Here is a 24,321-nt window from a genome sequence, read left to right on the forward strand (position 1 = left end):
ACAGCTTCCGGGTCATGTGGCCAGCATGACTAAGCCGCTTCTGGCGAACCAGAGCAGCACACGGAAACGCAGTTTACCTTCCCACCGGAGTGGTACCTATTTATCTACTTGCACTTTGACGTGCTTTCGAACTGCTAGGTTGGCAGGAGCAGAGACCGAGCAACGGGAACTCACCCTGTCGCAGGGATTCGAACCGCCAACCTTCTGATCGGCAAGTCCTAGGCTCTGTGGTTTAACCCGCAGCGCCACCTGCGTCCCCATGCCAAAGAGTAGCTGGTCCCAAAACAATCATACTGGATGCTGCTCCTGCAGTGCTGAGTAGCCCAGTAACATGGTGCAGTCCTCTGATCACCTCTCTTTATTGCAGCTACATGTATTGGGTGAATCGTGAGCAAGACAGGACTGTAATCGAAGCTGCGGGGATGGATGGTTCAGACAGACATGTACTTGCAATCGTAACTGCTGAAGACCCTGTTGGATTGACCCTTGATCATATAACTAGTAGATTGTACTGGATCAGTGTGTATAAAAAGGTATGAAACTCGATGCACCGGAAAATCACAAAGAAGCCCGTGTCAAGTCTGTAGCATCTTGATGTAACATTTCATTGTGATCTGGTACCAACAGAAGCTTTTTTCCATGCTGGAAAGTCTGGTGGGATTGGTGCTGTTCCATTCACTTCATGGCAAGGACAAGGGTTTGAAGTAGTAGATAGGTAGCCGTGTTGGTCTGCCATAGTCAAAATAAAAAAATTCCTTCCAGTAGCACCTTAAAGACCAACTAAGTTAGTTCTTGGTATGAGCTTTCGTGTGCATGCACACTTCTTCAGATACACTGAAGTGTATCTGAAGAAGTGTGCATGCACACGAAAGCTCATACCAAGAACTAACTTAGTTGGTCTTTAAGGTGCTACTGGAAGGAAGGGTTTGAAGGTCCTCTTTCCCTGCACTCACAACTCACAGGACCACCCCCCCCACTTACTTAAAAAAAATAATCCTGTACAATGCATGCCATGTCTAATGAAGTACTATAGCCAAATGAAGTTGCGAACAGGATTCAAAGCTAGGTGTTTATATGTTCAGACAGTCTTGCATTGGTTAGCAATCCAGCTGTCCAACTTTTCTCCAGGTTCAGATCTTCAAAGGCAGTCCCACATTACAGTAATCTAACCTAAAGGTTACCAGAGTGTAGGCAACATAATCTAGTCAGCCTTTCTCAACCTGTGGATCCCCAGATGTTGTTGAACTACAACTCCCATCACCCCTAGCTAGCAAGGCCAGAGCTCAGGGATGATGGGAGTTGTAGTCCAACAACATCTGGGGACCCACAGGTTGAGAACCGCTGCTAGGTGTTCCCTGTCCAGATAGGGGCGCAGATGGGCCACCCGCTGAAGTTGACAGAAGCCACTTGGTGCCCCTGAAGCCACTTGAGCCTTTAGCCCTCTAGGAATCTGTAATGAAGTGTAGTTTTAAGGACTGTCCACAAAGAAAAATGCAAAACGTTGGTTTGAGGGGCAAATGCACAGTGGTGCAATTACATATGGCATGTGTCTGCACATAACCTCTGGAGGAAGGCTTTTTTTTTTTTTTTTTTTTGCATTTTAAAATTTTTTATTAATCTTTCCATATATATACATTAAATCCGTGTTTCATACATCTCATTCTTTTGGACTTCCTTCAACGTCCTTGACATTCATTCGTATTTATCTCTTTATAACGCATTCCAATCTTTCGTACTGCCATTAGTACCATCTTTCAGACATTGTTTTCCATAAGCAATACTTCTTAGTGTTTTACAGTGCCTCTTTAAATCCTACTAGCGTTGTGTTTACTAAACATTTGTTCTCCAGATAATCCGCAAATTTTCCCCAGTCATCTATAAATTTTTGATCCTTCATATATCTAATTTTCCCTGTCAATTTATCTAACTCCGCATATTCCGTCAATTTTAATCTCCACTCTGTTAACGTTGGGCTTTCTTCCTGCTTCCACTTCTGCGCCACCACGATTCTAGCTGCTGTTACCGCATATTGGAAGATTTTACAATCCTTTCTTTTAATATCTTTTCCGACCATACCTAATAGAAAAGCTTCGGGTTTCTTTACAAATGTGTAGCTTAATATCTTTTTGATTTCATTATAGACTTCGTCCCAGAAGCTTTTAACCTTCCCACATTCCCACCATTGGTGATAGAACGTCCCTTCTTTTTGTCTACATTTCCAACATTTGTTATCTGTTTTATACATCTTGGCTAGTTTAACGGGTGTTATATACCACCTATATAACATTTTTAACATATTCTCCCTTAACAGTACACATGCTGTAAATTTTATATTCACTCTCCACAATTTTTCCCAATTCTCCAATTGAATATCATAACCGAGGTCCTTTGCCCACTGAGGAAGGCTTTGCTCAGTAAAACCGAACAGTGGTTTTAGTGTACACCTGGGACATGAACCTTCTTTGGTTGCCTTGACTCTAGTTGAGCTGCCTGCACTATAATGTAGCCCACGGTGGCGGCAATGGGAAGATAATAGCACAGTAAACAACAGCAGTGTTTGTGTGCTCCACACCAGCACTTCTGAATTGGCTTGGTGTTCTGGTGGGCGGGCAACAGTACTCCCTAAACCTTCAGGTGAACTGCTCATTAGCTGGCGAAGGCTATAGAAATTGTCACCTGAAGCGCTTGAGTGCTAGTCCTCTCAGTCTGATTTGGGAATTCTGACTTGGCGTTTCTGCTCTTCAGTCCATAGAGACTATCAAGGCCGACGGCACTGGCAGGTACACTTTCCCTGAGAAGCTGATGAAAGCACAGGCCCCTCTGGGACTCGCTGTGTTTGAGAATTCCATCATTTGGGCAGACAAAGAGCAATTGCTGTCTGCATCCCGCACCTCCCCAGGTGTCGGTGTGTTGCTGAACTCTTCAGTGTCTTCGTTCACAGTACTGCATGAGCTACTGCAGCCTCAAAGTAAGTAAAACTCCCGAGGTCAATTTTTTTAATGAAGGGTGGATTGGAAGCATTTTTTAAAAAAATAAAACCAATTTTTAAATCTCCCTAGCTCCATAACTATGAGCAAGACATGGCTGGTAGCAGGAATGGCTATTTCATTTCCTCATTTCCATGTGTGTTGCCTTTAAATACCTATACCCATGACCAGGCAGAGTTAATATTAACAAACCGACTGTTGTCTTGGTAGAGGGCTGGGTACATGTCTGGTTGGGGGAGCAGGCAAGTGGCCTGTCTTGGGCCAAGGGTGCTTAAGGTGACCCAAAGGCTATAAACCCCAATGGTACTGTTCTACCATAGAGTTGTCCTGCTACAACCTTCAGTTTTGCTTCCTCAAGAATCTGAAACTTGACAGCCATAACTACTGTAATGGCCACCAGTTGGACTTGGAAGTATCTCCCAGTTGGGAGCATTCCAAGAGCTCTGTTCGGCAGAACATGCAGCTAGGTAAGCATGCACATGCTTAAGCCTCCACATACAAGGTCCTCTATGCGCCTAACACAAAAGCAGAAGTGTCCAATATAAAGGAGTCCTGTCCCCGTGTATGGAGTGCATCTCCAATGCAGCCTTGAACAACGCTTCACAAAATATTAAGATCTCTTTAGAGCTAGAAGGCCCATGGGCCTTGAAGTATAGGCCCCCACCCCTTTGCTCTCTAAGTAGATATCTGACCTCAGGTGTGGATACTTGGAAGGGAAAGAAATGTGCTTATTAAGGAGATCTAAGACAAAACATATTGTCTTCAGTAGCTTTTCATCCTTTCAATATTAACTCTTATCTCTTAAAGCTTTAGAACAGGCATGGGCAAACTCGAGCTGTTTTTGGGACTACAACTCCCATCGTCCCTAGCTAACAGGACCAGTGGTCAGGGATGATGGGAATTGTAGTCCCAAAACAGCTGGAGGGCTGAGTTTGCCTATGCCGGCTTTAGAAATCTAACACTTCACATTTTAACTTGAAATGTTAAACTGCAGTGCAGTTTATCTTGTCCCAGACTCAAGGATCATTGACTTGGTGAAATGGTTTCTATGCACCTGCCACATAGACAATTTGGCCCACCCGCGTCCCTATATTCAGAGTAGGCAAATCCTAATTTGCACAGCGTCTTCCTTCTGCCAGTGTGCAACCTGCTTGATCTCAAAATGGCTCCAAGTATAATTTAGACCAGGGTTTCCCCAACTTGGGTTTCCAGCTGTTTTTGGGACTACAACTCCCACCATCCCTAGTTAGCAGGACCAGTGGTCGGGGATGATGGGAATTGTAGTCCAAAAACAGTTGGCGACCCAAGATGGGGAAACCCTGGTTTAGACAACTGCTTGCTCTTGCTATCTAAATAGCTGCCTTGATGTCTTATACATGTTCTAAGTTCTGTAGATGGGGTGAGCCTGAAAATGAGAACTATCTTCTCATACTGCTGAATTCTGTGGCTGGCATCAACTTCAGCATTTGTGTGCAATACACGTAGTCTGTGCATTCACGGGAAGTTTAATTACTGGATTCAGCCTAGGAAGGGGTGGCCCCATTCTTGGTCTAACTTATCATCTTGGTCACTAGGTAACACAGCTGCCTGTGCACCTGGATTGTGTAGCCATATCTGCCTTTTGTCACCTGTTCATCCCAAGGGCTACAGGTGTGCCTGTCCAGATGGCACTTTCCTCTTGCCTTCAAACCAATGTGCAGGTAGGCTTGTGCTTTTAAATCTGGGGTGAAAATCCTTCCACAAACCACTTTGAGAATCCCTCTTTGTGGGGTGGGTTAAATACCAGTGTTCAGATAAGCTTGTGCTACATTGCGTTCTGGGGTTTTTATGAGAAACTACTGGTGCTAAATTTTATCTAGCTGTTGATTAGAATGGAGATGTGTCCATGATTTTTATAGAAACCTGTCGCACAGTCCCAGAAGTTCAGTTTCAGACAGGATTGTTTTGAATCTCCTGTTTTGGTCCGCCACCATGTTTTGACACACTTAAGAGAACGAAACATTGCATTGTGGAGCTATGGGAAGGCTGGGTGACCACGTCAGCCTTCCTGTCAAAGAAAGATAAAGCAGGTCTGTCTTCAGTTGGCTTTAATGTAAATGCAAAATCCAATTGGCCAGAATGCTTGTGGTAATAAATGCTTCCCCAGCATCTCATCTATAGCTTTAAACTGACTCTGAGCAGCTAGCATGACTACTTGAGCATCAACTTGTTACTCTAGCACCAAAATCAGACGGTGCAGGTATCAAGCCTATAAGATGCCCAGGTGACTACTGAAGTCATAACCTGTTCTATTCGTCATAGCAAGAGCAATACTTGGGTTGAGTAATACGGTGACACTGAGCTGGGATGGCTAGCAAGTTGTGCAAGACCTGTTCCTCAATTCCTGTACTCTTCCTGCAGTGCTGAATGTTTTGTATTCTACTAACAAGCAAATCTACCGGCTGGAAGTTGACCCAAAGGGGACAGTGTTGCAGCAGCATGAAGTGATTCAGGAGTGGCCAGAAAACGTCTATTTCCAGGACATGGACTGGAGCAGGGGATTCATCTACTGGACTAATGACAAAGGAGAACTGATGCGCTTCACTGAAGAGACGAAAGCGAAACTAATAATTCCTACAGGTTCGCCAGGTGAGCTCCTGTTCATTGCTGTAGAGCTTCTACGCAAATGAAGCATGGACTTCTAAAACAAACTCCTAATGATGATGGCAAGACAAGAAATGGGTTTGGAAGAGAATTTACTTGGTTGGTTGGTTTCCAATCTGCTCCAGACTATATTTACTCCCTAAAGCAGCAGTTCTCAACCTGTGGGTCCCCAGATGTTGTTGGATTACAACTTCCATCATCTCTGAGCTCTGGCCTTGCTAGCTAGGGGTGATGGGAGTTGTAGTCCAACAACATCTGGGGACCCACAGGTTGAGAAAGGCTGCCCTAAAGCATCAACATGCAGACAGTGCAGGATGCTAAGGGAACAGCAGTTTACCTCTTTGCCCATTTCGTGATTCAGTCCTTGCAGCTAGACTTAATGGTATAATTATCTTATGGATACACTTCCTGTAACCAGTCCAGTGTTTGGCACAATGTGGTCCAGCTGCCACAGTGCCGTAACCCCTAATTTCTTACTTGACTCAACATACCTTTAGGATTTCTAGTCTATAGTCTGTGCTCTGGACAGGGAAGAGACGAAGCAAAAGGCCGTAGAAGCCAGTGAGGCCTTGCACAGGAGTACAGTAAGTCTTCAAACACAGATCTGACAGATAGTGCCATAGCAGAACAAGCAAGGTCACTATTCTGCTGCTTCTTAGGAGTGCATTGCACAAAGAGGAAAGTGATGGGGTAGAAAGGAGTTCTTCTGCCTTCGACTAGCTTTGGAATCTTTGCCCGTTGGAGAAGGCTCTTTTGTCTATGGGAGAGCTCATGCTTTGCATCCGTCTAAAAGGATTTGTAGACAGGCCAGAAAATATGTGGACATCTGCCTGAAACCTTACAGCTACTTCTAAGTGCTCTAAGTACCAATGATGACAAATATTTCAGCAGAAAGATATGACTTTTGAAGTCATGTGTGAGGAAGTAAGGAAACTTCCTTGCCTGTTCAGCACCTCTGCTTTAGCTGTGGTGGCTTGCAATGGGACGAGGGAGTACAAGAGGTCTGGGAAATACCGTATTTTTTTCGCTCTATAAGACGCACCAGACCACAAGACGCACCTAGTTTTTGGAGGAGGAAAACAAGAAAAAAAATATTCTGAATCCCAGAAGCCAGAACAGCAAGAGGGATCGCTGCGCAGCGAAAGCAGCAACTCCTCTTTCTGTTCTGGCTTCTGGGATAGCTGCGCAGCCTGCATTCGCCCCATAAGACGCACACACATTTCCCATTACTTTTTAGGAGGGAAAAAGTAAGTCTTATAGAGCAAAAAATACGGTAGTTTCCCAGCAGCACAGGTCTCGCTTCCATGTTCCTGTAACTTGAAAAGCCCTTAGCCCTTAACCCAACCCTTCCCTCTACAAGGAGTGTTTCAGCTAAGAGCTGCGAAAGAGCAACAGCAGCTTTGGCAGATGCAGCGAGGACAGTGGATTAAAGCTGTGGCAATATGCAAAGGATAAAAGCAAAACTGATGGAGGAACTGATCCTCCTCTGCAGCTGGTAGCTTAGCCCTAAAGATTACCCCTCATCCTATTTTGTGCAGCAAGTAACTCACCCCCCCACCCCCAGTGCACTTTTCATTGTGCAGTTCACACAGCAGAAGACCTCCAGGTAATCCTCCCAGGACATTTGACACCTGTGCAGTGCCCCCAAATTTCAGCCGGGTACCACTTACCATTTTCCTTCCAGAAACGAAGGAAACACCTGCAACATAAGGTGTCCCAGAAATGCGCGGAATTTTACCATTGATGTGATTACTACCCCAGGCCGTGTTAGCAGATTGGGACAATAAAAAACGACCCATCACGCTTTCATAAGGCTCATTCATGCTTTCGCTTTCCCCTGAGGAGACTCACTGTTTACCACTGAACCTGAGCAAATGTCAATCAAGTCATCCGGTCTGATGTTTGCACCGATTTAGCGCTAAAGAGCAGGTTTTGTGGGGGAGGAAAGTAGCAGCACAGAGGCGAAACTGCTTAGTCCCCTGTGCTTTCTAGGCACAGAACTAGGAAGTGTGGACAAGCCTATAGGCAAATGGCCAGGGAAAGGTCAAGAAAGCGTGTGGGGGTGGCACAAACCATTTAATGTTTTGGGGCACTTCTCTAACCAAGGTTCCCCCCCCCCCCAGCCAGTTTCAGGATGTGCAGGGAGAAAGAGGGAGGGGAAATGGAAGTTGGTTCTGCAAGTGGACATCCTTGATGAGCTGGGCTTCCACTGAGACTGGAAGGAGAAGCTTAATTTTTTACATTTGCTTTCCCCCCCTAGTCTGTGAAGCGGCTGTCGATATAACTTCTGGGGACCTATATTGGTTAACCTGTAGCAGAACTGAAATTAAGGTTACTAGTTTTGCTGGCATGACGACGAAGGTTCTCTATCATGCGAAGGCTGCTATCTGGCACCTGTTCCTAGACTGGACGAGAGCATCCTTGTACTGGCTAGAAAGTGGGAAACCAATTCAGAGGCTGAACCTTGATGGAAGCAGTATCAAAGAAGTGGGGAAGGAAGCCTGGACAGAAGATCTTCCAGTCGCCTTGGACATAAGCTCGGGTAGCCTCCTCTGGGCTTCCAAAGACTTGGGTAAATTTCATGTTGCTTGCCCCGTTATACCTTGTGTAGTTGATGTTTCTCGTGCTAGCTGTGCAGCAGTAAACAAACATTGCCACTGCAAAGCCCATTTTTTATAGCAGTTCCCACCCTCTAGTCTGAGAACAGGCAATATTTCCTTACTAACTGCTTTGAGGGCGTGGGTGGGTGTTTTCTTTTTTTAAAAAACAAAACACTTTTAAAAACAATATTGGCTTGAGCCCTTATTTGCTAAGGTTGCTGGGCTGTCCCAGTCAACTTTCTAGAAACTAGTTGTGCTGTGACTTGTGTAAATATACAACACGCTTTGGTTGCTTGTTGCGATGGAATAATAAGCGTTTCCTTGTTCGTAGGGCTGAAGGTGCTGAACCTCATTACACGCAAGACATACAGTATAAAAGAGAATTGGACCCATGGCGTAGCAGCTGTGTATGGACCTTACCTGGTGACATTCAACAAAACAACAGTTGTGGTCTGGAACAGAAGATCAGGGGTGCCCTCTGCTGTGCAAGTAGCCAATGTACAGAAAGCAATGATGATCTTTGACACAAATTTGATAACAGGTAAACTGACTTGTCACCACTGTGAATTCCTGTTCTGGGCACTTAAACAGCCAGAGGGCCTTACCAAAGGGTGTGGTTCAGTCGTCCCTATGAAATATGTGCTGCAGAAAAATGCTTGCTGGTCTACATGTTTACATCATCTTTTCAGTGCATGAGTTCTTGGCTTACTGTTAGTGCCCACTAAAGTTACGGTAAGAAGTTCAGTTGCTGAATGTTTTGGACCATTGTTCACTGCAATTGTTGCGTGGGAATGAGAGTTCCTATCTCCCATGGTGCCTGCAGCTGTTGATCATTAAGGCCATGCGATTGTGCAGGGGGGGAGGGGTCTTATAACAGCTGTAGAAATCCACTGTTTGCTTTATAAACAGTTGCGAATTAAACTTGCTTAATTCATGGCCATCACCTCTTGAGTCGGGTTTTTCCTTGAAATGACTTTTTGGTCTGGGGCATGGATTGGCTGTGGCATGTTGCTACATGCTGTGCTTGCCAGCTTCATTCAACACAGGACCAGGCACTACTAGTCTAGAGAAAGTCTTATCTGATAAACCTTTGGTCCATTTTTGCAAGGTGATTCACACATACGCATACACAGGCACATGCACAGTGTTTCCCAAACTAGGATCTCCAGCTGTTTTTGCACTACAATTCCCACCATCCCTGACCACCTATCATAGTTAGCCAGGTGGGGAGGTAAGGATCTGGCTTGCTGGGCCAAAAGCATTCCCCAATCCTGAATGGGTCCTAAGATTTGCCATGACATGTACTAGGCCTATACTTCTGCTTCTCATCTGCAAGGGATCAGGCAGAAGCACAACACAGATCCAACAGACTAGAGGCAAAACAATTCTAACGGCTACAGGACTGCCTATCTAACAAAGTAGCCAGGAGCGCCAACTGTCTTTTAGATGATGGGACACACTTGCAAAAAAAATGTGATGTTGATAATAATTATTTATATAATGCCTATCTGAACGGGTTACCCCAGCCACTCTGGGCAGCTTCCAACAAATTAAAACACAGTAAAGACATCAAGGGACGCGAGTGGCACTGTGGGTTAAACCACAGAGCCTAGGACTTGCCGATCAGAAGGTCGGTGGTTCGAATCCCCACGACGGGGTGAGCTCCCGTTGCTCGGTCCCTGCTCCTGCCAACCTAGCAGTTCGAAAGCACGTCAAAGTGCAAGTAGATAAATAGGTAGCGCTCCGGCGGGAAGGTAAACAGTGTTTCCGTGCGCTGCTCCGGTTCACCAGAAGTGGCTTAGTTATGCTGGCCAATTGACCTGGAAGCTTTACGCTGGCTCCCTTGGCCAATAAAGCGAGATGAGCGCCGCAACCCCAGAGTTGGCCACAACTGGACCTAATGGTCAGGGGTCCCTTTACCTTTAAGACATCAAAAATTAAAAACTTCCCTATACAAGGCTGCTTCAGCTGTCTTCTAAAAGCCAGGTAGTTGTTTATTTCCTTGACATCTGATGGGAGGGTGTTCCACAGGGAGGGTGCCACTACGAAGAAGGCCCTCTGCCTGGTTCCCTGTAACCTCCCTTCTTGCAGTAAGGGAACTGCCAGAAGGCCCTTGGAGCTGGACCTCAGTGTCCGGGCTGGACAATGGGGGTGGAGACGCTCCTTCAGGTATATTGGATCGAGGCCGTTTAGGGCTTTTAAGGTCAGCACCAACACTTTGAATTGTGCTCTGAAACGTACCGGGAGCCAATGTAGATCCTTTAAGACCGGTGTTAAATGGTCCCAGGGGCCACTCCCAGTCACCAGTCTGGCAGCTACAAGATGACTGCAACGCTTATTCTCAAGTGCTCTGTTTTCCTATAAAGATTAAGGGTTGGCCATCGAACACACAAACTGTCAGTGCAATGTGAACAGGAGTATGAAGAAACTGGAACTGATTGCTAACTTTCTAATTGCAGTGCGTTCTGTTCCTGTTACAAAGCCTGCTGTCATAAGCACTGCTGCACCAACTACTAACCGTACTACTTCAGCTGCAGCAGCAAGACCAACAGCGCAGGCTACAACGTCAAGGACAACAGTGCTGACTACTACACCCACAACAACACCCCAGACCACCACAAGGGTGACAACGCCCAAGACCACCACAAGGGTGACAACACCCAAGACCACCACAAGGGCGACAACGCCCAAGACCACCACAAGGGCGACAACGCCCAAGACCACCACAAAGGCAACAACGCCCAAGGCCACCAAGACCACAACAGTGCCAAATGCAACCAATACCACTGTCTTAACAACTGTGCCCTGTGGGTGGGCTGAACTTCCTTGCCTCAATGGGCAGGGGTGTGTGCCCTATGAATATGTCTGTGATGGAGAAGAGGACTGTATGGATGGGTCCGATGAAGACTTCTGTTCCCTCATTTGTGGTGAACCAGGTACTAAGTTCTTCCATGCTGTGCGTGAATAGCTTAATACTCCATCCAGCACATGGTGAAATTTAATAATGGAGGGACCATCTCCTACCCCATCGAGACAAAGGACCTAGCAGGACAAATGTGGCTGATTGGGCTAAGGTCAAACTTTTGCAGGCCTACAGAGTTCCCTAAATTATTAAAGATTTGGCTCTTGTTAGACATGCTGACTAGGGGGGAAAGAAGGGAGCAAGGGCAGAATTTGAGGGCCTCCCCCAGCCCTCTCACTGCCTGCCAAAAGCCTTCGGGCCTCCTTTCATAGAATCATAGAATCATAGAGTTGGAAGAGACCACAAGGGCCATCGAGTCCAACCCCCTGCCAGTGTTGTTGACCTGGCTTTGGGAAGGCATCAGATGTTGCTGAGAGCCGCCAAAAAAGGCCTCGTGATAGACCACCTTACTCTATCATTTTGTCAACTTTTTTTTAAATCTAGGAAGTATGCGCTTGCTTTCTCCAGTCCTACAGTCCTGCTTAAAGACCTCCAAAGAAGGAGACTCCACCCCACTCCTTGGCAGCAAATTCCACTGTCGAACAGCTCTTACTGTCAGGAAGTTCTTCCTAATGTTTAGGTGGAATCTTCTTTCTTGTAGTTTGGATCCATTGCTCCGTGTCCGCTTCTCTGGAGCAGCAGAAAACAACCTTTCTCCCTCCTCTATAGGACATCCTTTTATATATTTGAACATGGCTATCATATCACCCCTTAACCTCCTCTTCTCCAGGCTAAACATGCCCAGCCCCCTTAGCCGTTCTATTGAACTTAACGTGTTCTTTTCTCTTTCTTTCTAAAAGGAAGCTTCCAGTGTCGAAGTGGAAACAAATGCATTCGCGAGAGGTTCCTTTGCGATGGGATTCCACATTGTCCCGATGGCTCGGATGAAGCCAGCTGCTGGGTGCCAACTCCAGAGTGTGCCTTGCGCTGTGATAACAACATGCGCTGTGTGCCTGAGAGTTGGTTATGCGATGGGAGCCCTGACTGCAGCGATAGCGCCGATGAACAGGGTTGCGGTGAGCAAATACCCAGTTGGCAGAGCGGTGCCCAAATGGGTACATTCGGCTTCCAAATTGCCAGCTTTCTACAAAAGTTCCTGACTATTAGCTTGGGTAAAGCATAGCATAAGACACATGCCCTGAGCTAACACTGCCACCTGCTGTGTCTTATCAGGCTGCCTTTGGGAAAGTATCTTAACCTTGTCCCTGAACCTGCAGGGTGGCATTGCCCCTTACAACAAAAGCTTTGGTGGCACTGTCTGAACTTGCTAGAAACTTTTTAATTCAAATGATGCTTAACTCTTGAACCAGGAGCCAATGGCTTTGGACTACTGACTGTTTTGGATAATGGGGTGATGAATTCAGAATGGGCTGGAGGGCTAGGCCTTGAATCCAGTAGATGTCCTGAGGCTTGTAGCATCTCTTCATCCCAAAAGCCCATTCTGCATTTGCCTGCGCAGTTACAGCTGTTGGTGCAGCAGCCAATTAGCAACCAAGGACAGCACTTTCCTGTTCCTGGTTGTGTGAAATATCAGGATGTTCCATTCATAAACATGCAGTCGGCATCAAACCTGAACCCATATGTAGCCTCATGGCTTATTTGCCAAAGGGATATGTAAATATCCGCGTCTCCTGGAGCTATGACAGTCGAAGGACTAATTCATATGATAGTGGGTCATTATATCTTCACACAATTTAAACTGCTGAATCATATGTCAATTCTTACAGGGTTTGTGGACCCAGATGCATTTCTGTGTAGCTTGTGTTAAATATATTTTACATTGATCCTTGTGGGGAGAATGCATTCAACGGTTCATGAATCCTATATGAGTGAAATCTCTTGGGTGCTTTCTAGAAACAATAAACACTGCTGTCTGTCTCTGCAGTTCATGCAAAGTGCACTGAACAGGAATTCCAATGCAGAAGTGGCCAGTGCGTGTCGTACTCCCTGCACTGCGATGGAGACCGTGACTGTAAGGATGGCTCAGATGAAGTAGGCTGCCCAGTAGCCCCAAAACTACATTTCTGCCACTCGGATGAAGTCAATTGCCCTAAAAGTGGAGAGTGCATTCTCAAGGAATGGCTCTGTGATGGCGATAAGGACTGCAAAGATGAATCTGATGAACAGGTGTGTGTGTGTGTGTGTGTGTGTGTGTGTGTGTAAACTGGCAAGGAATGCAGAGTGCCATCAAATCGGCTGTTTATAAAGATCTGATCAGTTACAAACATATATTAAGGTCAGGAGACAGCTAATCTGTTTCTTTTAAAGCAGTAACAATTACATGCAAGCATGCACATGTGTTTTCAACAGGACCTGGCTAGTCCAAAAGTTACAGTATTTGTGATGGGCATGGACAACAAAGAGGTTGCTTTTTAAGCAAGCACAAATTCATAGCAGCCATTGAGTGCTCCAAACTCCATTTCTAGGTTGTGTAGTTATCCCTGCAGCACAAGAAAACGGCAAAGGAGAAATTGTGTGTGTGTGTGTGTGTGTGTGTGTGTGTGTGTGTGTGTATTCCCTTTTGCTTGAATGCCTTCTCCTTGCAGGACTGCAGTTTGCCAGAGCACAAGTGCGGTGACAACCAGTGGCAGTGCAGAAGTTCCGAATGCATCCCAGACCTGTGGTACTGTGATGGGCAGGCAGACTGCAGAGACGGGAGTGATGAGACTTCCTGTAAGTACTCTTCACGTTTCCCTTGCAAGAGCTTTTGCAGGTGCTTAAAGTCTTTACCGTCGAGCAGCTCTCCCCTTTGGACTTATGTGGCACTCCCATTCAAGAGCCACGAGAAAAATATCTTGCCTTTAAAAGTCTTAGCTGGTGAAATTACTTGTGCTGTTCAGCAGCAGAGGAATCACATTCTGTAAAGGAGAAATCAAAACAAGTGTGGAGGGGGAAATCCTCAAGTGAACACCTTGAGGCTAGTCTAGAATAGCAGAAGGTAGAGTGGATTGACAGCCTAAAGCTTCTCCACTTTTTGGAGAACGGCAACACCCAGCGCTAGGTCTAGAGTGGATCAGAACTTTTAATACAAGAGTGAGGAACCATTGGCTCTCCAGTTGTTGCTGAACTACAACCCCCGTCAGCCCAAAACAAACATGGCCCAGGACGATGGCCTTTATAGTACAACATTTGGTTCCCCAAACCTGCTCTGATAGGCATCCCTGCAAGCTTGTTAATGAGCCCGCAGTAATTTCAATCAGCAATGCAAGTGCAATAGTCTTAACTGCCACCCATTTCGCTCTTAAGAACATGAGCAGGATTTGACCCTGCTGTGCGGTATTCCCTTAGCAGATGAGCAAAATGAAAGCCAAAGTACATGCAATAGCAGCAGACCTTAAAAAAAATAAATCCACATCTGCCCCAGTGGGGTTGGAGGTGCAGTTTTAAAGGGGTGGGGGGAGTGCTGCTGAATCCTCACCACCCTCTCCCCTGCAGTTCCTTCCTTTATCACCAGACTCACGAGCAACTGGAAAACCAAACTCTTCAACTCTCAGTTGCAGGCCCTCCTTCTTCAGTGCCTTTAAAATCCGCTGGTAAAAAGGCTTGCAGGTTTTACTGCTGTAACAGCCTGGCCCCTTAAGAGTTCTGAAGACCCACTTATTTCTGCTCTATGTTTTAATGCTGGTACAGTCTTTGAGTTTTTTCTTGCTGTTACACAGGCAAGCCGAGGAAGTGCCTGGGCTATGAATTCCAGTGTGGCGAAACCTGCATTAATTACACTCTGGTGTGCAATGGGAGACCAGACTGTCAGGGTGGGACCGATGAAGGCAGGAATTGTGCTCTTTCATGCCGGCGGTCGTGCTCCCAGATCTGCTACAAGTCTCCTAGCGGGCCTGTAAGTTTGCTTCTTCTTGGATGTTGACTATACTACCACTTTGGGCTTGTGGGAGATTAGCAGCCAAACCTAACCAGTGCATATTCTTGCTAGTTAGCATGAGAAGGGGCTACGTCCACAGAGTTGTGTTGTTGTTGTTGTTTAGTCATGTCCGACTCTTTGTGACCCCATGGACCAGAGCACGCCAGGCACTCCTGTCTTCCACTGCCTCCCGCAGTTTGGTCAAACTCATGCTGGTAGCTTCGAGAACACTATCCAACCATCTCACCCTCTGTCGTCCCCTTCTCCTTGTGCCCTCCATCTTTCCCAACATCAGGGTCTTTTCCAGGGAGTCTTCTCTTCTCATGAGGTGGCCAAAGTATTGGAGCCTCAGCTTCAGGATCTGTCCTTCCAGTGAGCACTCAGGGCTGAGTTCCTTAAGAATGGATAGGTTTGATCTTCTTGCAGTCCACGGGACTCTCAAGAGTCTCCTCCAGCACCATAATTCAAAAGCATCCATTCTTCGGCAATCAGCCTTCTTTATGGTCCAGCTCTCACTTCCATACATCACTACTGGGAAAACCATAGCTTTAACTATATGGACCTTTGTTGGCAAGGTGATGTCTCTGCTTTTTAAGATGCTCAGAGTTGTATTGCTGCTTGGCAAATGCACAGGCCATAGAAATACAATTGGTAGACAGGGCACTGTATGATGTCATTTACCGTCGTATCCTGGAGAGGGAGGAGCATATAGTACCGTATTTTTCGCTCTATAAGACGCACCAGAGGAGGAAAACAAGAAAAAACATATTCTGAATCTCAGAAGCCAGAACAACAAGAGGGATCGCTGCGCAGTGAAAGCAGCAATCCCTCTTGCTGTTCTGGCTTCTGGGATAGCTGCGCAGCCTGCATTCGCTCCATAAGACGCACACACATTTCCCCTTACTTTTTAGGAGGGAAAAAGTGAGTCTTATAGAGCAAAAAATATGGTACTACTTGTTCCCCCCTCTCTCTTCCTTTGCCCGGCGTTAGATGCAGCTATGCCTCCATTTGCTCCACCTTTAGGCACTTGCCTGAAGCTGTTTATATTATAAACATAAGCATTTCACCTGCATAGTTTTTACTGCTGCAATTGCTGTGAACCAGTGCAAGAATATAAGTAAGTAAATTATATTTTTGGACCCAAGCTGTCACCTTCTCCTTCATTAAGCGATGTACAAAAGGGCGAGCCAGCTTGCTTCAGAGCTCCTTTTAATTTTGCTGCCAAGGATGGGGTTTTGAAACCCTGTTCAGCTCACACACATTGAGAGTCTGGAGGGATGAACTGCAATTCATACATCCTCCCCTGCCCATTAGAACCCATTCCGCAGGGCTCTGCATTGAGTGACTTCTAAACTGACCACTGCTTCTGCCAGGACGAAGCTTGCTAAGGCTCTTTCCATGAAAGAAATGGAACACAGAAAGCAACCAATCAGTCTTGAGCAGCAACGATCATTTCACTTTTCTCCAGCAGCAACTTTTCATACATGAGCATTCCAGCATAAAAACTCTGAACGAAGATGATAAAAGCGACCCGCTTGCCTGCAACATGAAGACCCAAGTTTCTTTTAACGTAACCTTCTCCTTACAGAAATGTGCTTGCTACGAAGGATTCCGGCTAAGGAGCGACAGGCGCGCCTGCAAAGATATCAATGAATGTAAAGAGCTGTCGGAGGAGAAATGTAGCCAGACTTGCGTCAATACAGAGGGAAGCTATATGTGCACTTGCCACCCTGGCTACTTGCTGGAACCAGATGGCCACACCTGCAAAGTAGTTGGTAAGTAAAGGGACCCCTGATCATTAGGTCCAGTCGTGGCCGACTCTGGGGTTGTGGTGCTCATCTTGCTTTATTGGCCGAGGGAGCCGGCGTACAGCTTCCGGGTCATGTGGTCAGCATGACTAAACTGCTTCTGGCGAACCAGAGCAGTGCACGGAAATGCCGTTTACCTTCCCGCCGGAGTGGTACCTACTTATCTACTTGCACTTTGACGTGCTTTCGTACTGCTAGGTTGGCAGGAGCAACGGGAGCTCACCCCGTCGTAGGGATTCAAACCACCAACCTTCTGATCGGCAAGTCCTAGGCTCTGTGGTTTAACCCACAGCGCCACCCGCGTCCCTAAAGTAGTTGGTAAGGCCCTGTAAATGTGGAGCTTGCCTCTTCTGGTAGGCATATGTCTGCGTTGTTCAGTGGCTTGAGCTGAGCTTGCCTGAAGTGGAATAAAAGAATTTGGCTTCAGGCACATTCACCCACAGACTTGGGGCTAGGAAGCTGTAGAAACTAAGCCTCTGTATTGTCCTGCACGGTGCTGGAAAAGTGATGGGAGCTTGCTGAGCAGCTCTAATAGAGTTGTTAGTTGGGCAAGGACTCCCGACTTAGCACCTAGAATTCTGCTGCTTCGAAAAGCAGCATTGCTTTGCAAAGACTGAAGTTGCAAACAATTGAAAAGAAAGCTGGCGTAACTTGCCATGTATTACTTTTCACCCAAATACAAATGTGGGGAGTAATGTTAAGTGCAGCAGTAAACTGCAATGTGTAAACACTTCTCTTTCCTGCAGGCTCTGAGCCGAAGTTGCTTGTTGCAGTTCAGTTCAATTTGATCCTATATGGATTAAGGAGCCTGAAAGAAGATGTTATATTGACCATTGAGAAGGACTTTATTATCTTTTCCATCGACTATGACTTGGCAGAACAGAAAATCTTCTGGATGGACCTCAATGCAGAAAGTATTAAGTGGATGAACATGAGAAACAAGGAAAGGGGGACTCTAGTTAAAGGTGGGTCTTTTGGTTTAGGTTCGGGCATCTGACTTGGGAGCAAACTACTTACTTTGAACTTTGCTGAAAGTCTCTGATGAAACTTCGTACTTGTTGAATGTAAAATACAGTGGCACCTTGGGTTAAGTACTTAATTCGTTCCGGAGGTCCGTTCTTAAACTGAAACTGTTCTTAACCTAAAGCACCATGTTAGCTAATGGGGCCCCCTGCTGCCGCCGCGCCGCCGGAGCACGATTTCTGTTCTCATCCTGAAGCAAAGTTCTTAACCTGAAGCACTATTTCTGGGTTAGCAGAGTCTGTAACCTGAAGTGTATGTAACCTGAAGCGTATATAACCCGAGGTACCACTGTAATAATAAACTGAATCTGGAACAAATCCCCTGCTCCAGAAGAAGCTTCCTGGACTAATTCAAGAGCAACCACTTGTCCAGGCCACCAGTATTTGCAAGGTGGTTTGGAGCACAAATGAAAATTGTGCAATCCATGAAATGCTGCAGAAAGTCATTGCAGGTAGCTACACCTGTCTTTTCTTACAGCCTAGGTGATTTTAACACAGCAAGTTTGGCACCTGCTAGAGTAAATACAGGCAATGACCGATTTGCATGGGGAGTTACGTTCCTGCATGTCGGTGGAGTGCACTCATTTTATTCCACCCCCCATGACTCCAGGAATCAAATCGGATTGCATAGCAGTAGACTGGGTAGGAAGAAATCTTTACTGGACAGATGGGATGGCAGGACAGATCTTGGCTACACAGCTAAATGGCAAATGGAGAGGAACTCCTGAGCAGACTGTGGTTCTGGATTACCTGGATCAGCCTCGGTCACTCGCACTCCACCCGTTGGATGGGTAAGAGGTTCAGAGTCTCTGTATTTTATGAACATTGCTTCCAAGAGGGTTGGGCTTCTAAGTGGAATACAGTGGTACCTTGGTTCTCAAACTTAATCCGTTCCAGAAGTCTGTTCCAAAACCAAGGCGCACTTTCCCATCGAAAGTAATGCAAAACGGATTAACCCGTTCCAGACTTTTAAAAACAACCCCTAAAACAGCAATTTATCATGAATTTTACTATCTAACGAGACCGTCAATCCACAAAATGAAAGCAAAAATCAATGTACTGTACTATAAATAAGACAGTATTGTAGATGATAAAAATTATTATTTTTTCCTTAACTGCACTGATGATAGTCCTTGTTTGGATGGGGGGGGGGGCTTTTATCCATTTCTGCAGTCACACAATCAATCAGTAGCTGAACTGGGTCCACACAGTCACAAAAACAAATTAACTGAAAAAGCCTCGAAAACACAAAATAAATCGCAAAAACAAAAGCACCAAACTCAATTCATTCTGGAAATCCGTTTGACTTCTGAAATGTTCAAAAACCAAGGTGCAACTTCTGATTGGTGCCCCGGAAACAATAGCCAACACTCACTTCGGACGTCTGGCTTCCAAAAAACGTTCGAAAACCGGAACATTTACTTCCAGGTTTTCGGCATTTGGGAACCAAGGTGTTTGAATACCAAGGCGTTTGGGAACCAAGGTAGCATGTAGTCTGCTGCATGTGCCAGATACAGGCCGCCGAAAAGCCACACATGCCATTCTAATTACTGTGAGAAGCGTTGCTGGCCTGCCATTCTAGTCTTGGCTCTTGATCTTGGCTTCTTTTCAAGGCTAGCCTAAGCTTTAAAATAAAAAAGAGCAAAGGTGCACGTTGTATCGCTGTGCCTGCCCACCACATACAAAAACTTTTCAAATAGGATTGGCAAGCTTGACCAATCAAAACATAAAAAAAAGATTGCCACAAAATGGGACTGATGGCAACCCCTTATTGGGGATGATCCATGCATATAAGCCATGCGGGTTAAAAAGAAAGAGTCTGAACTGGAACTCTAAACTTCACGGAAGACCAGCTTTTCATCCTCGTGTGCTAGGGGTCAACTCATGTGCAAAGGACAATGCACACTTACCATTTGCAGAATTTTTGATCTGAGCTCCTGCTCTGGTCATAGGGATTCATGACCTGGCTGAAAGTAGGCTCTGGCTATGGTAAAAGATGTGCGATTCTCAAAAGGGGACAAATGGGAAAATGGCAATTGAAATCTGCAGACTAAAATGGAATTTAGGCTTGCGAACCTTTTCTTTCCAACGAGCATTGTATCGGTAGTGTGTGAAAACGGAAGTCCATTCAGTTTCTCTGCCCTGCAAAAGTATCTTAACATTCACCTTCTCTTCCTTAGGTTAATGTATTGGTCTGCAATAGGGGATGACTCCAAAATAGAGCAAGCTGGTATGGATGGAAGCAGCAGATCGGTACTGCTTGATGGGCTTGGCTGGCCCACCAGCATAACCCTTGACCTCTTGAGCTGGAAAATCTTCTGGTCTGATGACAAGTTTCACTATATTGGGTCGGCCTACTTGGATGGCAGTGGTATGAAGGTACAGCATACCTTATAAGCATTCCTGGTGTGTGGATGGAGTGATTGCCAAATGTGTTATTGCATGCGAAAATGCTTTTTTATAATATTCATGTGATCTCTCTCTCTCTCTCTCTCTCTCTTACACACACACACACACACACACACGTGTGTGTGTGTGTGTGTGTGTGTGTGTGTAAAGTAAAGGTAAAGGGACCCCTGACCATTAGGTCCAATTGTGGCCGACTCTGGGGTTGCGGCGCTCATCTTGCTTTATTGGCCGAGGGAGCCGGCGTACAGCTTCCAGGTCATGTGGCCAGCATGACTAAGCCGCTTCTGGCGAACCAGAGCAGTGCATGGAAACGCTGTTTGCCTTCCCGCCGGAGCGGTACCTATTTATCTACTTGCACTTTGACGTGATTTTGAACTGCTAGGTTGGCAGGAGCAGGGACCGAGCAATGGGAGCTCACCCCGTTGCGGGGATTCGAACTGCCGACCTTCTGATTGGTAAGCCCTAGGCTCTGTGGTTTAACCCACAGCACCATCCGTGTCCCACATATATAAATACATACACACACACACACACACACATATATACACATATATATATATATTTGCTTTCGTAGATTTTCACGGGTACAGGAATGCAGGTTTTGGAGTCTTCGGGTGTCTTCCCGTGTAAGAGTTGGGGTGTCTAGGCGACGTTTCGACGAGGTCTCACTCGTCATCTTCAGGCTGGTGCTTTCGGCTTCTTGTTACTGGAACAGAGCAGGATCTCAGTGTTTGAGTTCCTATAAATACTGTTGAGGGGGTGTGGTGTATAGCCTCCAACGTTCTGGGCAGAGAGGAAGTTCCCAGGTTAGTGTGCCTTTTCTTCTTTTGTTCCTTAATTACTTGAGGGATATCTTGAGTGATTTCTTGAGTGATATTCTGAGTACCACTTAGGTGGGTCATTAAGTGTGGATTAGTTGCTAAAGCTTTCGTGTCTTGACCTCTTGAGCTTGTGAAGAGTTTTTCTGAGAAGATGGCTGTACTGCACTTAGTTGTGCTCTGGCTTGGCTTCGTGTATAGGGGCGAGCTGTGGTTTTGTGCCCTGTGCCAGCCAGATCTGTGTAGGGATTGCAGGGGGGGTGCAGCATCCGGAGGTGCCACTATGGTTTGGCTACTGGATGGTGTCTGTAATTTATCTGTGGAGAGGGTCTGGGTTTGGGTCTGGTGTGGTTGATTGGTGATGGCGTTCTGTGTGCCTCTGGTTCTGGTGTCGGTTTTTGTGGGGAGGGCTAATTTCCAGATGTCTGGCAGGCGGGACGTGTCGTCACGCTTGTTCATGTTGTGAGGGTGTTTCTCTATCTCGATGGCTTCCATGATTATTCTCTTGTGGTGATGTTCCATGTTAAAGAGCAATTTGGAATCTGCAAAATTAATTTCGTGTCCTGTTTCTTTCATGTGTTGGAAAAGAGAGGAAGTTTTTTCTTCTTTTTTGACGGCATTCTTGTGTTCTGCGATACGTGCATTTATTCGTCTGTTTGTTTGTCCAATGTACGTGGCTGGGCAGACTTTGCAGGGTATTTCATAGACCCCTTGGTTTTCCAACTGGATTTTATCTTTGGGGTTTCTGAGGATATTGGCTATTTTTTGGTTGGTGCAAAAGGCTGTTTTGATATTGTGTTTATGGAGGATTTTGCTAATTTTATCTGTAGTGCCCTTGATATAAGGAAGGAGGGCCATGCCATTGTTTTCTTCTGTGTCTTGGTTTTTGGGGGGTGTTTCTTTTTGGATTAGCTTCGTAACCCTGTTTTGCTGGTATCCATTGGCGATTAACACATTTGAGAGATTCTGTAACTCAGTTGTCAAGTGGTCTTTGTCAGCCAGGCGTTTGGTTCTGGAGATGAGAGTCTTGGCTACGGAGTTTATTTGTGCAGGGTGGTGGTGTGATTGTGCATGTAAGTAGCGGTTGGTGTGTGTTTTTTTCCGGTAGATAGTGTGTCCTAGGGAGCCATCAGGTTTTTTGTAGATTAGGACGTCAAGGAAGGGAAGTTGGTTGTTGGCTTCTATTTCCATAGTGAATTGTATTTTGGGGTGTAGGCTGTTGAGATGTGTGAGGAAGCTATCTAGTTTTTCTTTCCCGTGTGGCCAAATTACAAAGGTGTCGTCAACATATCTGAGCCAAAGTTTGGGTTTGTGTTCTGACTTGTCTAAAGCATTGGTTTCAAAGTGTTCCATGTACAAATTTGCGATGACCGGTGAGAGGGGTGATCCCATAGGTGCTCCTTCTATCTGTTTGTATCTTTGTCCATTGTGGATGAAGTACGTGTTGGTTAGGCAGTGGTTGGTCAGGTCCAGGATGTATTCGGGGGGATTGTATTTGTTTTGAATGGCTGTCAAGGCTTCATTAATGGGCACTTGTGTGAAGAGAGATACAACATCGAAGCTCACAAGTAGGTCATCGGGATGTAGGTTTTGCTTCTTTATTGTTTCTATGAACTGGAAGGAGTTAGTAACGTGTGAAGCGATGGATTCTGCATAGGGCTGAAGTTGCTTAGCGAGAAATTTAGCGAGATTTTGTAGAGGTGAGCCTATGGAGCTGACTATTGGTCTGAGTGGTGTTCCTTCTTTGTGTATCTTGGGGAGACCGTAGAGTTTGGGGCATCTGGATGATTTTTCTCTGGGGATGATTCTTAGCTGGATTTCTTCACTGATAGGAGAGGCTTTTATTTTGGATTTGGTGGTTTTTTCCAGATAGGTGGTGGGATCTGTTTTTATAGGTTGGTAGGTAGGGTCTTGGAGTAGATTTGATAGTTTTGCTTGGTAGTCCGATGTGTTCATCACAACAGTGGCATTACCTTTGTCTGCTGGGAGAATGATTATGTTGTTGTCTTTCCTCAGGTTGGTGAGTGCTTTCTGTTCTTCTTTGTGTAAATTGCTTCTGGGTGGTTTGCTGGAGCAGAGGATGTTGGTGACTTCAAGTCTGATTTTATTGGCTTCATCTGGGTTGATTTTGGTTAGGCTAGCTTCGACTCAACAGCCTACACCCCAAAATACAATTCACTATGGAAATAGAAGCCAACAACCAACTTCCCTTCCTTGACGTCCTAATCTACAAAAAACCTGATGGCTCCCTAGGACACACTATCTACCGGAAAAAAACACACACCAACCGCTACTTACATGCACAATCACACCACCACCCTGCACAAATAAACTCCGTAGCCAAGACTCTCATCTCCAGAACCAAACGCCTGGCTGACAAAGACCACTTGACAACTGAGTTACAGAATCTCTCAAATGTGTTAATCGCCAATGGATACCAGCAAAACAGGGTTACGAAGCTAATCCAAAAAGAAACACCCCCCAAAAACCAAGACACAGAAGAAAACAATGGCATGGCCCTCCTTCCTTATATCAAGGGCACTACAGATAAAATTAGCAAAATCCTCCATAAACACAATATCAAAACAGCCTTTTGCACCAACCAAAAAATAGCCAATATCCTCAGAAACCCCAAAGATAAAATCCAGTTGGAAAACCAAGGGGTCTATGAAATACCCTGCAAAGTCTGCCCAGCCACGTACATTGGACAAACAAACAGACGAATAAATGCACGTATCGCAGAACACAAGAATGCCGTCAAAAAAGAAGAAAAAACTTCCTCTCTTTTCCAACACATGAAAGAAACAGGACACGAAATTAATTTTGCAGATTCCAAATTGCTCTTTAACATGGAACATCACCACAAGAGAATAATCATGGAAGCCATCGAGATAGAGAAACACCCTCACAACATGAACAAGCGTGACGACACGTCCCGCCTGCCAGACATCTGGAAATTAGCCCTCCCCACAAAAACCGACACCAGAACCAGAGGCACACAGAACGCCATCACCAATCAACCACACCAGACCCAAACCCAGACCCTCTCCACAGATAAATTACAGACACCATCCAGTAGCCAAACCATAGTGGCACCTCCGGATGCTGCACCCCCCTGCAATCCCTACACAGATCTGGCTGGCACAGGGCACAAAACCACAGCTCGCCCCTATACACGAAGCCAAGCCAGAGCACAACTAAGTGCAGTACAGCCAT

The 24,321-nt window shown here is 45.8% G+C and overlaps 1 protein-coding gene across 1 annotated transcript in view; it reads left to right on the forward strand.

The window, feature by feature from the left end:
- The window catches only part of LOC310696310 (low-density lipoprotein receptor-related protein 2-like), a 50,004-nt gene that overhangs the window by 13,269 nt on the left and 12,414 nt on the right, over positions 1 to 24,321 (forward strand). The window contains exons 10-24 of the mRNA XM_083481619.1: positions 368 to 533; positions 2,746 to 2,968; positions 4,562 to 4,687; positions 5,388 to 5,615; positions 7,891 to 8,202; positions 8,562 to 8,771; positions 10,690 to 11,166; positions 11,993 to 12,208; positions 13,078 to 13,319; positions 13,739 to 13,865; positions 14,852 to 15,027; positions 16,637 to 16,823; positions 17,603 to 17,821; positions 18,489 to 18,669; positions 20,059 to 20,257. Coding sequence (XP_083337745.1) covers positions 368 to 533; positions 2,746 to 2,968; positions 4,562 to 4,687; positions 5,388 to 5,615; positions 7,891 to 8,202; positions 8,562 to 8,771; positions 10,690 to 11,166; positions 11,993 to 12,208; positions 13,078 to 13,319; positions 13,739 to 13,865; positions 14,852 to 15,027; positions 16,637 to 16,823; positions 17,603 to 17,821; positions 18,489 to 18,669; positions 20,059 to 20,257 — 3,289 coding nt within the window. The remainder of the gene's footprint in view (positions 1 to 367; positions 534 to 2,745; positions 2,969 to 4,561; positions 4,688 to 5,387; positions 5,616 to 7,890; positions 8,203 to 8,561; positions 8,772 to 10,689; positions 11,167 to 11,992; positions 12,209 to 13,077; positions 13,320 to 13,738; positions 13,866 to 14,851; positions 15,028 to 16,636; positions 16,824 to 17,602; positions 17,822 to 18,488; positions 18,670 to 20,058; positions 20,258 to 24,321) is intronic.

Source organism: Podarcis liolepis (assembly GCF_965112155.1).
Source record: "Podarcis liolepis genome assembly, chromosome: 17".
NCBI lineage: Eukaryota > Metazoa > Chordata > Lepidosauria > Squamata > Lacertidae > Podarcis > Podarcis liolepis.